This window comes from Ruditapes philippinarum, unplaced genomic scaffold, assembly GCF_026571515.1.
Source record: "Ruditapes philippinarum isolate M1 unplaced genomic scaffold, ASM2657151v2 ctg625_1_1_1_1, whole genome shotgun sequence".
In the NCBI taxonomy this organism is placed as follows: domain Eukaryota; kingdom Metazoa; phylum Mollusca; class Bivalvia; order Venerida; family Veneridae; genus Ruditapes; species Ruditapes philippinarum.
The window spans coordinates 275,260-288,151 of record NW_026853337.1 but is presented as its reverse complement, the minus strand read 5'-3'; the positions used below and the strand labels follow the sequence as shown (position 1 = coordinate 288,151).

Sequence of the window (12,892 nt, the reverse complement as noted above, 5' to 3'; positions counted from 1 at the left end):
AGTAGGATTACCTAGGTTTCGTTCCAGTAGGATTACCTAGGTTTCGTTCCAGTAGGAGTACCTGGGTTTCTTTCCAGTAGGATTACCTAGGTTTCGTTCCAGTAGGATTACCTAGGTTTCGTTCCAGTAGGAGTACCTGGGTTTCGTTCCAGTAGGATTACCTGGGTTTCGTTCCAGTAGGATTACCTGGGTTTCGTTCCAGTAGGATTACCTGGGTTTCGTTCCAGTAGGATTACCTAGGTTTCGTTCCAGTAGGATTACCTGGGGTTCGTTCCAGTAGGATTACCTGGGTTTCGTTCCAGTAGGATTACCTGGGTTTCTTTCCAGTAGGATTACCTAGGTTTCGTTCCAGTAGGATTACCTAGGTTTCGTACCAGTATTACCTGGGTTTCGTACTTGAGTCAATAGGGGTCATAAACTGGCCAAAACCAGCTATGAAGTTTGAGGGCCAAGGGCCCATTGATTGGAGAAAAATAAATTGGTCAAACAATTTTATTACAGCTTTATATTCTACGGATGAATTGTCTTCATACTTAGACGGGCAAATTATTGAAATTTGCTAAAATTGGCTATAAACTAGTTATTTATTTACGGATTTGATTCATACTTGGACAAAACAAAGAAAGAAAACTGCGTAGGATTTTTTTTTCCGAAGAATTACTAAGTACTTATTTTCAACATAGAAGATACATTGTTTGCTTCCTTCGGTTGTCGACAAGACGTATATTTTTTATTATGTTAAGTACCTTTACAACAAATTAATTCATATTCAACGCAATGTACTTCTAGTCATAAGCATCTAACTGATATTTTTTTAATTAATCATTAAAACTTAATTTGCACTTTCTAAAGTATTCAAATATTTGTTTATCAGGCAGCTCTGAGGCATAATGTGCATTAAAACCTTTTTCACTTCTGATCTGAGACCTTAGAGTTGAGAATGGGACAATATTACATGCATGGTTAAGTGGGTAACACTTCTCTCGTAAGAGAAAACAACCCGAATTGATCTTCTTTTAACTACATGTGTTTTTATGTTTTGAAAAATTAGTATACACAGTTTCCATAGATTTTCCGTTATCTTCTCTGCATTGGTTAAGAATTTTTATGGAAAAAATGCGTTGAACGTCACAGTAAAACTATACAGATGAGCTTGTCTAAAATGCGAACTAATTAAGCGGGCGACATTTATGTTGTGACACAATAAAGGCTATTTGGTACACAAAATCAAAGTCCAACCACTGTTTATTAAATAAATAATATCAAAGTACGTTAAGATAGGATTATCTTGAACAAAATTTGCCCTAGTGGCACACTTTCTGTGTTCAATATTTGTTATTATAACAAACCACCCAGGTCATAGATGTGTCAGTGTTTTCGTATCATTTGCTTATTTTATAGATAACATTAAAAACCTTTGAACGTCTTTTCATGGCGCAGTCAGCGATTGCACTTCAATTTCCATTTTGTTTGGTACGTACTTTGCAACACACTCGTTAATCACAATATCGTTTCTTTCAGTCTCAAAGTCACTGTTGAAGGTCACTACTACAGAATCTCTTAAAAGACTATGTTGTGCTCATGTGGTTTTGTATATCGTTCAGTTAATTCAGTCTAACTTTGATGATTAAGATGACCAATCATATACAGTTTTATAACGTTCTGTCAATTACCATTTGTGATCATAACAATATGTATGCACAATTGACATATGTTAAATTACGCAACGTTGTTGCATGGCCTATCGAACAAACATAGATTCCACTGCCAGCGGCGGGATTTTTTATCAATGTCCACTTGTTGAAAATGGGCGGTTTTTTTGTGTTTTACTTAAAAATAAAAATAACACACTTGTTTAAAACAACAGCTGAGACATTTATTTAATGACAGCAGTAAATCAACAAAATAAAAATAAAACTACATGCTAATTATATACTATAGATACATTTGCACTTTACGAGCTTTAACGGAAAACTTACTGTAACATTTCTTATTTTATTTCGTTACTGGACTTCCTTTAAAACAATTAATTCAATGTATTTTCTACTTAAGTCATCACTTTAAAACTGTTGGACATATTCGTTGACTATATGACACATTCTTATCACTATAAACGATGACTTTGTCAGAAATAATCAATTGTTTGAACAATTACAGTGTATGAAAATATCAACATTTATCAATTAAATAAGCCTTGTATAAAATAATTTGGCAAGAGAAGGCAGATCAAAGTTAAATACAGATAAAGATATCTGACGATATTAGTGTTCTTATAAAAAGCTATATATGCGCTCACAAATCCCGTTTATTAATGTCACAATAAAACTAAATGTCTTCTTCAGCACACGTCACATGTTACAAAGAACCATTACATAATTAAAAAATCCGTAACATTTTCATGTATAAATTCCGTTACAAAATAAAGTTTTGGGCATGAATCTGAGCAATCTCCAACGCAGTGATCTCCCCTTACAGGATTAGGATTTAGGATTACTGACCGTAGCGTAACCGGTGCGCGGAGTTTGGAATCTGAGAATATAACAATTAAAATAAAACAAGCTATAGATTAAAAAATTAATAATGAGTTAAGCATTGTATGGTCAGGTTTGTTTATTTTTACGTGACGTCAGTAACAAATCTGGTGGGAGCAGATCAAGTTACGTCATTCACACGCAAAAAATATAAACAAGTTACGAAAAATCTGTTACAAAATTCGTTTTAAAAAAGAAAATGCATTTTCATCTTTATATGTAGGTTTTACAAAAAATCCGTTACAAAAAAAAATCTGCGACTCTTTAAAGAGATTTGATTGCAAGGTACAAATATCTTTCTTTTAAAATTACAGTAGTTTGGTCAAAATCAAGACCTTTCAACTTACAAAGGTATTTTACAGACCCCATTATATGTTACAAAAATCCGCTACAAATCAGAAAAAATCCATTATCATCCGTTACAAATTAGAGAAATATAATTATATAAATTAAACAAATACTCTTATTCAATCCCAGTACCATTACAAAAGTGTTACATTCACATTTTTTTGTAATTCAATTTAGACATTTGAAAAAAAAAGATAGAACAATGGCAAGAAAATAATAGCAAATTTATAAATCATTCTGCACGATACCTGGCATAACTATATAAATACAGTCAGCATCGCATCTGATTGGAGGAGATGCGTTACGTCATTCATATTTAAAGTTAATTACCTAGGTCTCGAAAGCTTTTGGCATGAATCTAAGAATATTACAATAATAATTAAACAATAATAATTAAACAAGAAATCATTCTACTAAACTCTCTTGAATAATTAATTATACAATAATATGTAAAACACGTGTTTTGCCAAGTTTGTTTAGTTTAACGTGACGTCAGTAACAAATCTGGTGGGAACAGACCATGTTACGTCATTCACACGCAAAAATACAAACCAGTCAGAACAACAAAACACTATAATAATAACAAACACTAGAAACTAACAATTTACTGAAGCAACAGTTATCATTATAAATGTATTTGAGCCGTGTCACGACAAAACCAACATAGTGCGTTTGCGACCAGCATGGATCCAGACCAGCCTGCTCATCCGCGCAGTCTGATCAGGATCCATGCTGTTCGCTTACCAACTCTATTACAAGTAGACAAACTGATAGCGAACAGCATGGATACTGATCAGACTGCGCGGATGCGCAGGCTGGTCTGGATCATGCTGGTCGCAAACCCACTATGTTGGTTTGTCGTGACACGGCTCAAATGTATTTGTAGAAAACAAACTTGTGTACAATCAGTGTAGTATTCAACTGGGTGTTAAACACATAACGTCATTCGTACACAGAGCGTCACAATGTAAATCCAAATGATTAAAAATCAAGACTTTAATCTACTTATATAATAAGATGTTAATAATAGCTATCCAAAATCTTTGAACTTCACTAATAATAATGGATCTGATTTAGTGACTTTAAATCATGCGAGATATGTGACGTCACATTTATGACGCGCTTTTCGTACAGACGTCCATGACGTCCATTTGCCTGACAGTATCAGTTCGTTCTTGCTTGTTGCTTGAACGAAACGTCATTTAGCCCAGTTTCAAGACAATCCATGGCGCAGTCTGTTGCTTTCTTACAAAATAAATGACTCTTCATGTCAAACATACATAAAAGACGATAAATATTTCCTATAATACTAGATATCTAATACACGTAGTAAAAAACAACATAACAACAATTAAAAATCCCGACAATTGGTTAAATTTGTCTTATAGAAAAGTAGAAAACGTATAGATCTATATTTGATTTTTTTCTTTATCCTTCATTCAGATAGGTATATTAGTCCCCGTGGGTACCGTGTCGTCCACATTACCGTGGTAACACGAAACACAGTAATTTGCATACACCTAAAAAACATGGCAGATTGATTTAGATGTTATTGTCATAAAACATTGACTTTGTCTTTATACTATAAAGTAACGATGCAACAGTTTATACCAGTTGAATAAGTTCTATATTTTACCGAAATAATGTACCGCGGTACCCACGGGGACCATCCTTTTCTTTGACCTATCTGATAAAACAAATTTATGATTTCTGTCTCTCTGATATTCAAGATAATAAAAATTAAGAAAAAAAATATTAACTCTTAATTTTTGATTAATGCCTTTCAGTAGTATTCCTTTGATAATTATAAATTGCTATTTGACATGTTTCACATCTGGTAACATACATTAATAACAGTAATACAGTTCATAGGTAGTAAACCTCTACATGATGTACCCTGTAGTAAAAGGACAGGAAATGGATCAAATGATATAAAAGGGGACTATTGTATCGTATAGAGCATGCTACTTTATTTAATTATCTTTTTTTATTTTATGGCATATCAACACAAAATGTTCATTATTATATTGCTCGTATCAGTCTTGTAAAATTGAGTAATAATCATATATGGAGGAATGTATTTCTTACATTAAATATCATCTTTGTAAATTTGAATAAATGACGGTTTTTGATATACTAAATTATATAACATTTTACTTGTTGCTATTGTTCAGTTCTCGAAAGATGTGCAATTCTAGAAAGGGAGACAATATCAAGGAATTCAATATTGCTCCCTGAGTCGCCCATTGTCGAGGAAAATCGTAGTTATACATCGGTGTAAATTAAAACTTTATCAGCAGCTTAAATCATGGAAACTTTCTTTTCTATCTTATTGCGTATTTCTAATATCTAAGGTAGCTTTAACAGACCAGTAGAATGAAAAATAAATCTGCTTAAATAAATGCCTGAAAAATAACATTACAATATAAACTAAAAAATGAAATTATCGTACTATATATGTTCAAGAAATTGAAATAAAATCAAATCTTTCAAATACATGTACATAAGTATATGTACAAGAGGAATGTTTTAATTAAGTTGTCTAATACAATTTATACAGCATTCTAACATTTAATGTTTAAGTATAATTTATGGTCAATATTTATACAAGCCAGATAAAGTAGGCAAGGTTTCAGATAAGAGGCTTAAGGTATTTATATTAACAGTTACATAGGCTTAATAAATTACCTAAACACTCAGGTAAATAATCTAACAATAAATGTACATGTACGTATATGTCAAGATAAATGAGACCAAAAATATTCGTTGTATAATCTGTATTATGGCAGTAAAAAATAATGTAGCAACTGTTAAAAGACGAAGTTCAAATAACTGTTAATATACTGTATAGTAAATGATTGTAATAATCAATTACGGCTATAAATCGAGCAAGTTCGTGAAAAATCGTGAAAAACTTAAGTTTTGAAAAATATAAAAAAGGCGTCTTAAAGATCAAAACCAAACGATAAATATCAGGCACGGAAAAATACGAAGTTTGCCGAATTTATACAGGTGATAGGTAGGTGGCTCATCTTGTAATGTAAATATCAATAATGTAACATAAGAATTAGCTGTGAAGTCTTAACATCTTGTTATATTATTCTAATAAGATCAATAACCAGGTAATGTTTACATCATAATGATAACTACATTGGCATGGTAACATTTGTTACATAATGTGAACTATGTATAAATACTGGTACACCTTTTAACAACACTAAAAACGCGGAAACGTACACGTACGGTATAAAAAATTCCGTGTGGTCATATTTATTAATAATACAGTCATGTATAATTTGTTAATAATCAAATATGTAAATAAATATGTAAATAAATAGAAAATAAGATAAATGAAATTGATGTAAAAATCCCTTTTATACAGAGTAGATCTAACGCGTATTTTGTTCTGGAATTGTTTCATGACTGTACACTGGGTTCAAAAATCAAAATTCCGTTATAAAGTATCATTTTCTCCAAAACCCACTAACAAGTGTTGTAAGGAAGACATAGGCTGCTCGACTATTTTCAGTGCTTGACAAAAAGACAAGAGGCATAACTCTGTGAAAAGGTAACTCAGAGTTATGAGACCTGTGCCCATCATAGATAACAAGTACTTGAAGTATCAAAACCACCCCCTTTAATAGTTTGGAAAAGAGAGAAAAATTGCACGCAAAGCTGAACCAAAGGGTGCAGCGGCACTTACTCGAATAGTCGAGCTAACAATTACAAAATATCAATATTCAATATGCCGATAAAAATGTTTCTACATGTATATGTGATGTCATATATCACTTGATTTGTTTTTTTTTCTACAACTTTTTTCATAATAATTTATACTTAAGATGTTTAATGAATAGTATGGAAAAGCTAAAAAATGAAACTTAATTATATTGGTAAAAAACGGGAATACGGAAGACTATCTATGCCTTAATTAACTAAAAATGCATGCAAATAAGATGGTTAGTTGGTCTCTTCGATCCCAGGCTGTGGAGTATACAGTTTTATACATCACTTATCCTATACATGTTAACAAAAAAATAAATGAATTAGTGCCCAAGTTTGATTATATGCAACTTTTAAATGACGACCTAATGTCACGTGACATGGTGCCATGCTGTGAGTATTTTGATTTGTGTCTACCAATAAATGCAGCTCTTGGTGAGACCCCGCGTGAAAAAAGTGATAAATGCATACTTATAAAATCGGCTTAAAGTTTTAGCTAAGGCTTGCCGATTTTCGTGGCATGGTGTACTATAAGAGGGGATTTAAACTTAATACTCCTACATGGAAACCTGCTTTGAAAGCCCGCCGGTATGCACAGACAGTTTTAGCTTTAATAAATCTATAAAACAAGCAGAGACAGTAATAATTGTCAAAACATAATATCAATTGTACATCAAGTAATAAAACTTGTCTAGGAAATTCCTGAATTTTTGTTGGGTTAAACAACCAACAAATAAAATAATAAGTATAACTTCTTGCATTGAAGATTAAAAATGAAAAAAAAGAGAAAATAAGAATACCTTTAAGAAAGCCCAATACGCAAAATTGAAAATGTTGCAGGCTCGGTTTGATTGAGCCTGTCCATGGACGGTACTGTCAAATGCAAACTACCGTCCACGCCCCCTAGCACCGGCTTATGCAGAGTTCAATATTTAATCATGGTAATGGTGTAATTTAGAAACTTCCGCATAAAGTCATAGTTAATATTGTAAGCACATATGAAAAGTTCCCCCTTTAATGCTTCATAACATATTTAAATAAAAATATACAAGAGATCAAAGACTACTGATGTCAAAAACAGTCAAAACATTAGCAAAATAGAATGAATCATCTGTACATTTCTTAAATAAATAACTGATATATTTATAACAAAATATTTCTAAAACAATATTTGCTTAAAGGGACTTCACTGAGGTTTTTTGACGTGAAGGGACCGAAGATATTTTTTCAAGATTTTTGTATAACTAGATGTATGTCTAGACCAATAACTCATGTACAAAATTTCAGATCATTCGCTCACTTCGTTTCCCAGAAATAATCAATTTAATTGTGAAAATTGGCCCCATAAATGAAAACCGTTTAAACGCTTTTCACTCAAATCGGCCAAAAATCGCATAAAAATCGATTATCAATTTAATACCGTGTATATTTATATACCATCTATTGCTTGCTTTCAAATTTAAATGTACCAGTTGATTTCAGAAAAAAAAATCAAAATTTATTTTTTTAGGCTATTGGACCTCAGTGGAGTTCCTTTAAATAAATTTTCTGTTACTGGTCACAAAAATCAGAAAAGGATTTTATGCAAAATACATGTGACTATTCAAATATTCTAAATATTTCTGTTATGTTACCGTTTTATGTATAATTCACATTTTAATGCCTGTATCAGTGAGAAGTTAAATATGAAAGGCCTTGGTCAATTTAAATGATAAAAATGTATTTCAAAACCGAAATTAAATAACTTTCAAGGGTGTGGCAACATCTTACAGTTGGCGCTGCTTGTTAAGATGGTATCATGTACTAAATAATGTAAAAATGAACAATCGTTTTGAGACATATTTTGATCGTTTTTCTTCTTTTTAATTAAATTATTTACCTCAATATTAAGAGCATTTATGGTCTTTGGAAAAAATCACGCCATCAGTGACCAAGAGAAGAATACAGAAATTTTTTAAAGAAATATTACGATAAACTATCTAAAACCAAACCCTTCCATTTGACTTCTGTCCACAATTCCATTTGTCCAAAATTTCCTTATGAACTGTACTAGTGTTATTAATTTCCGTTACCAAGATGATTAACGAAGCTTCTTTATTTCTTTTTGTTTCCTCTCATAATCTAGCAGTTCCTTCGGTTTGATTCCGCCTGCTCTCATTACGGGACAGAATGTGTCAAAGAGCCTGTCAAAGTGATTAAAAAATGGCTCGAAATTTGTCATCGGCTTGTAATGATGCATGTCATGCTTTGGAGCGCCCCCGAAAAACCCAAAGGTGATGTAGTTCAATGCGAATGGAAAGTCGAATCCAATATGGGCCTCTACGCTGGCTATAATAGAGACCATCATATAACTCCATGTTGTCAGTGGGTGGCAGTCGAAAAACCAAGTATTCGTTGTTGTAAGGAACCCAACTGTGATCAGCTCCCATGGATGAAGGTACTGCGTCACCCAGCTAAAAGGGGCGTGATATCGATGATGAATTGCGTGTACGTGCTTATATAGGAAGCGAATCTTGTGATGAGTCCAGTGCCATACAAAATACTGGAAGTCGAAGATCAGCAAGCCAGCAAATTGATGCCAAAAGAACTCGAGCAAAGTTGGTGCAAGTTCTGGCATTGGGGTTGGGGGTGTCCATACCCATTGAGCACAAGCCGCTGGCAAAATAAACAACACATGGTTCCAAAATGTTACACTTAGAGCGTCAAAGCAATGTGCTGTTGTCACATTGAAGTCCGGTTGGATTTTGTACTTTTGTATCCAATTCCAATTTTTACCGTACAGGTCGCATATCATGAAAGGTGTACACAAAGAGAAATAAAAAGTTACCGAAAGAATTACAGGAAAAAGTGGTGACGAAAAGAATTCTTCCCTGCCAAGTCGGAGATCCCAGATTCCTTGTAGGACTCGCCGACCATCCGGTGCAACGGCGCGGCTGATGTTGATATTCCCAGATGATGATTCGGAAGATGTTTTATACAAAGCCAGGTCACTAATGGCGGATATGTTAATATTAAGAACGTCTGTGACAAAATCAAATATATCGAAACTCATTGTTATGTGTACACCTTTTCATCGCACTAACGAAAACGAAAGTATAGTAGATCCTTTTTTATTCATACAAGAGTTAGTAAAAAATAAACATTAAACACGCCGTTACACCGGTTAATTTACATAAGGACTAATATAAATGAAAATCCAATAGCACCGCCTTTTCTCTTGTATCACGTGATTCAGCGGCGTATCTTTCACGTATTCGAGGCTTTATCGAATTGTAAACACAAGCATGCGATCTTCCCAAATTTTCTCCGTGTAAAAAAGAATGAAGGAGAAAATTAAAATCATTTAGATCTTCTAGAGCAGTAAATTATGTTAGAATTATAAAGCTCTACATGTATGTAGATCTATGAATGATTTCACTATGTTTTGCAGTTTTCATAATTGTTAATTGAATTAATACTTAAAAATGAAATATAATTCATGTAATTATGATAATTGGCTACTACATACTAAAGATACATTAATTTTATTTTTAAATGGCTTATTTAATAGAGACCCTAATTAAAGGGTATGTGATTTATTTTAAGAACAATCAACTTTCAAAAACGTACAATGTAACCTTTAAATAATAATGTAGTGTAAATACGTTGATATTGTTTTTATGGTCATAAGTTTAAATGTCCTATATTGTCACATCATGTTTGTTTACGTTTTAATTTATGAATACGTTAGGCTGCCCCATTTTATAACATCATTCAATGGGGAAGTGGTCAATTTATTTGACGATCGGGTTTAATTTTATTTTATATTCTGATAATTTCCTTTATCAAAAGTAATTCAATGCATTGCTAATATTTAGCAAATTAATGGCTACCCCTGTAAAAGTGTGCCATGAAAAACCTCTATTAAAATGCTTAAGATGCTTATAGTCTCTTAAATATCAGTGACTAGATCTTCGCCGTATTAAACACCATCCGCAGCCGGGGTGTTGGCTAAAGGGGATTGTGGTTTAATTAAACATTCGTAGATTCCGCTGATGTGACCAAGAAAATATATGTTGTTGTAGTTAAGACCTTCAGAAACAGTGTCTTTTAAGGGATGACTATTTTAGAAATTTGGTTAAGCGTTAAGTGCCAGATCCTCGTCATATTGCAAGATTTACTACAAGACATTGTAATACTATAGTAGTAGTCTTAAGTTACTATTATAGTTGTAACATTGTTGTATAGAAACACGAGTTTCTGTGAAAAAAGACTCACTCATGCTAGCTCTAAATAAAATATCTCTGTAAGAAAATCAGGGAAACAATTAGACGGTTGTCGCAGACGACATTGAACGATGAGTCATGTTATTGATTAGTGCTAAGTCTACTGGTATAATTAGCAAGTCTTGTAGTCCGTGCTGCCGTCTAGTGGAAGGCAATTAAAACTCAATAATCTGACTTAATATTAAGATGAAATTGCTGGAACGTAATTGTCATGGTTATATTGTTCAATTAATTTTAATATTAAACACTATTGTTACATATTTTTTCCATTATTTGTTATTAAAATGATTTTTTATCAAACTTGTTACTTGTATATAATTATTTATCTTTTACATATTATTTCTTAGGAAATTTTATATTAATTGAAAAAGATCTAGCATCTAACCGCAGCTTTGTCATCATACAAACATACAAGTACATTTATCATTTAAATATACTTAATGACCTTTTTTTTATTAAAAGTTGATGACCTGACGACAACTACTTACAACTCATGATCATTACTGTGATAATATCATTTGTGCAAGAATTTATACCGCAACACTTTTGTTGTACCGTATATGATTTTAATATTTTTGTCTGTTAGTAAAATTAAATTTGACACGAAAGTTTGTAATAGCGAGGCCTTATATACGGTGTTCCGTTAGGTCCAGCGCGTTCTCACTGAGAATGTAAAACGCGAAGCATGACAGTACGATGTGACAGTACGACAGTGCGATGGTGAAGCGCGACAGTATGATGGTGAAGCTCGACAATACTATGGTGACACTACGACAGTACGATGGTGAAGCATGACAGTACGATGGTGAAGCCATCCTAGATCGTCCCGCCGAGATTTTCTCCAGCTTTTATTGGTGGTGCCCCTCTGGGTATTATTTCAGGCACGAGCGGGCACCTGGGTAGAACCACCGACCTTCCGTAAGCCAGCTGGATGACTTCCTCACATGAAAGATTTCGACCCGAGTGAGGATCGAACCTACAGCGGTGAGGGACCTGTGATCTCAAGTCAGCGACCTTAACCACTCGGCCACGGATATATAATTATATATATGTATATAATTATGCTTATAAAACAATTTTCAAACATCGAAGAATATGTAAAATATGTACTGCAAATATTTGTACATATTATATGTAATCATTAAAATATATGCATTCATTTCTTATTGAAAAATTTGACTTAGACTTTATAGAAAATAAATTTTTTATTACCTCCCTTTATTTACATGAAATGTTAAATTCGGTAATATCTTTATAAATAATGCTTTTTGGAACTTACAAAATTGATAAATCTTAATTTGAGCATCATATTTATGATATAAAACCATAAAAAAATTTGTGTTACAGGATCTTTAAATGTATTCAGTTGGAAAATAGAAAATAATACGAAAACAATGATACATTGAAACGTAAGATTTGAAAAAAAGGAAAAGCGAAAGACAAAAAAAATGATATCGTGCTGTTGTCCCAATCTGAATTCGTGATATGTTTCTTCTATAAAGTGTTTCAATTCAGTTGTTTGTTCTGATCATTAATTTTTTAGGTCAACTCCACCTGTAGTTTGACATGACACGCGCGGGAAATCAGGCAGAACCCTGGTGACCCTGGTTCACCCGGGTGAACCAGCACACTTCTGTCAGTCAGCTGGTGAAAGAACTCTCTATGAGGACGGCAATTTAGCAGAGAATAAGTTTACCTTGACCACTTGTAGGTCAGAGAGATTTCTACAACACAATGTGTTCCGACACCGCGAAAAATATGAAAGTCGCCTTTTGTTATGCTTTAGAAAAAGTGTGATCTTTGTCTTCCATGGTGACAATAAGGTGAATAAGAGACGTAAACAAGGTTACTATGTTTTTGACACAAATTTGCAATACATCGATATTTTAGTGGCAACTTTGCAAAAAGTGAAAAACACGCCAGAGTCACCGTATGTCGCGTTACCTGACACGTCAAAAGCTGTACATGACAAAATCAATCAGTTACTATAGCAATTATATTTAGCATCTAGAGTTTAAAGGCTTT

At 33.0% G+C, this 12,892-nt stretch overlaps 1 protein-coding gene across 1 annotated transcript; it reads right to left on the bottom strand.

Annotated features, from left to right (window-relative positions):
* Nucleotides 1-8,143: 8,143 nt before the first annotated feature.
* LOC132736528 (cholesterol 25-hydroxylase-like protein 1, member 2) lies at nt 8,144-9,849 on the bottom strand. The gene has a single exon (XM_060723672.1). The coding sequence runs from the start codon at nt 9,652-9,654 to the stop codon at nt 8,683-8,685; it is 972 nt and encodes a 323-aa protein (XP_060579655.1). The 5' UTR covers nt 9,655-9,849; the 3' UTR covers nt 8,144-8,682.
* Between the last annotated feature and the right edge of the window lie 3,043 nt (nt 9,850-12,892).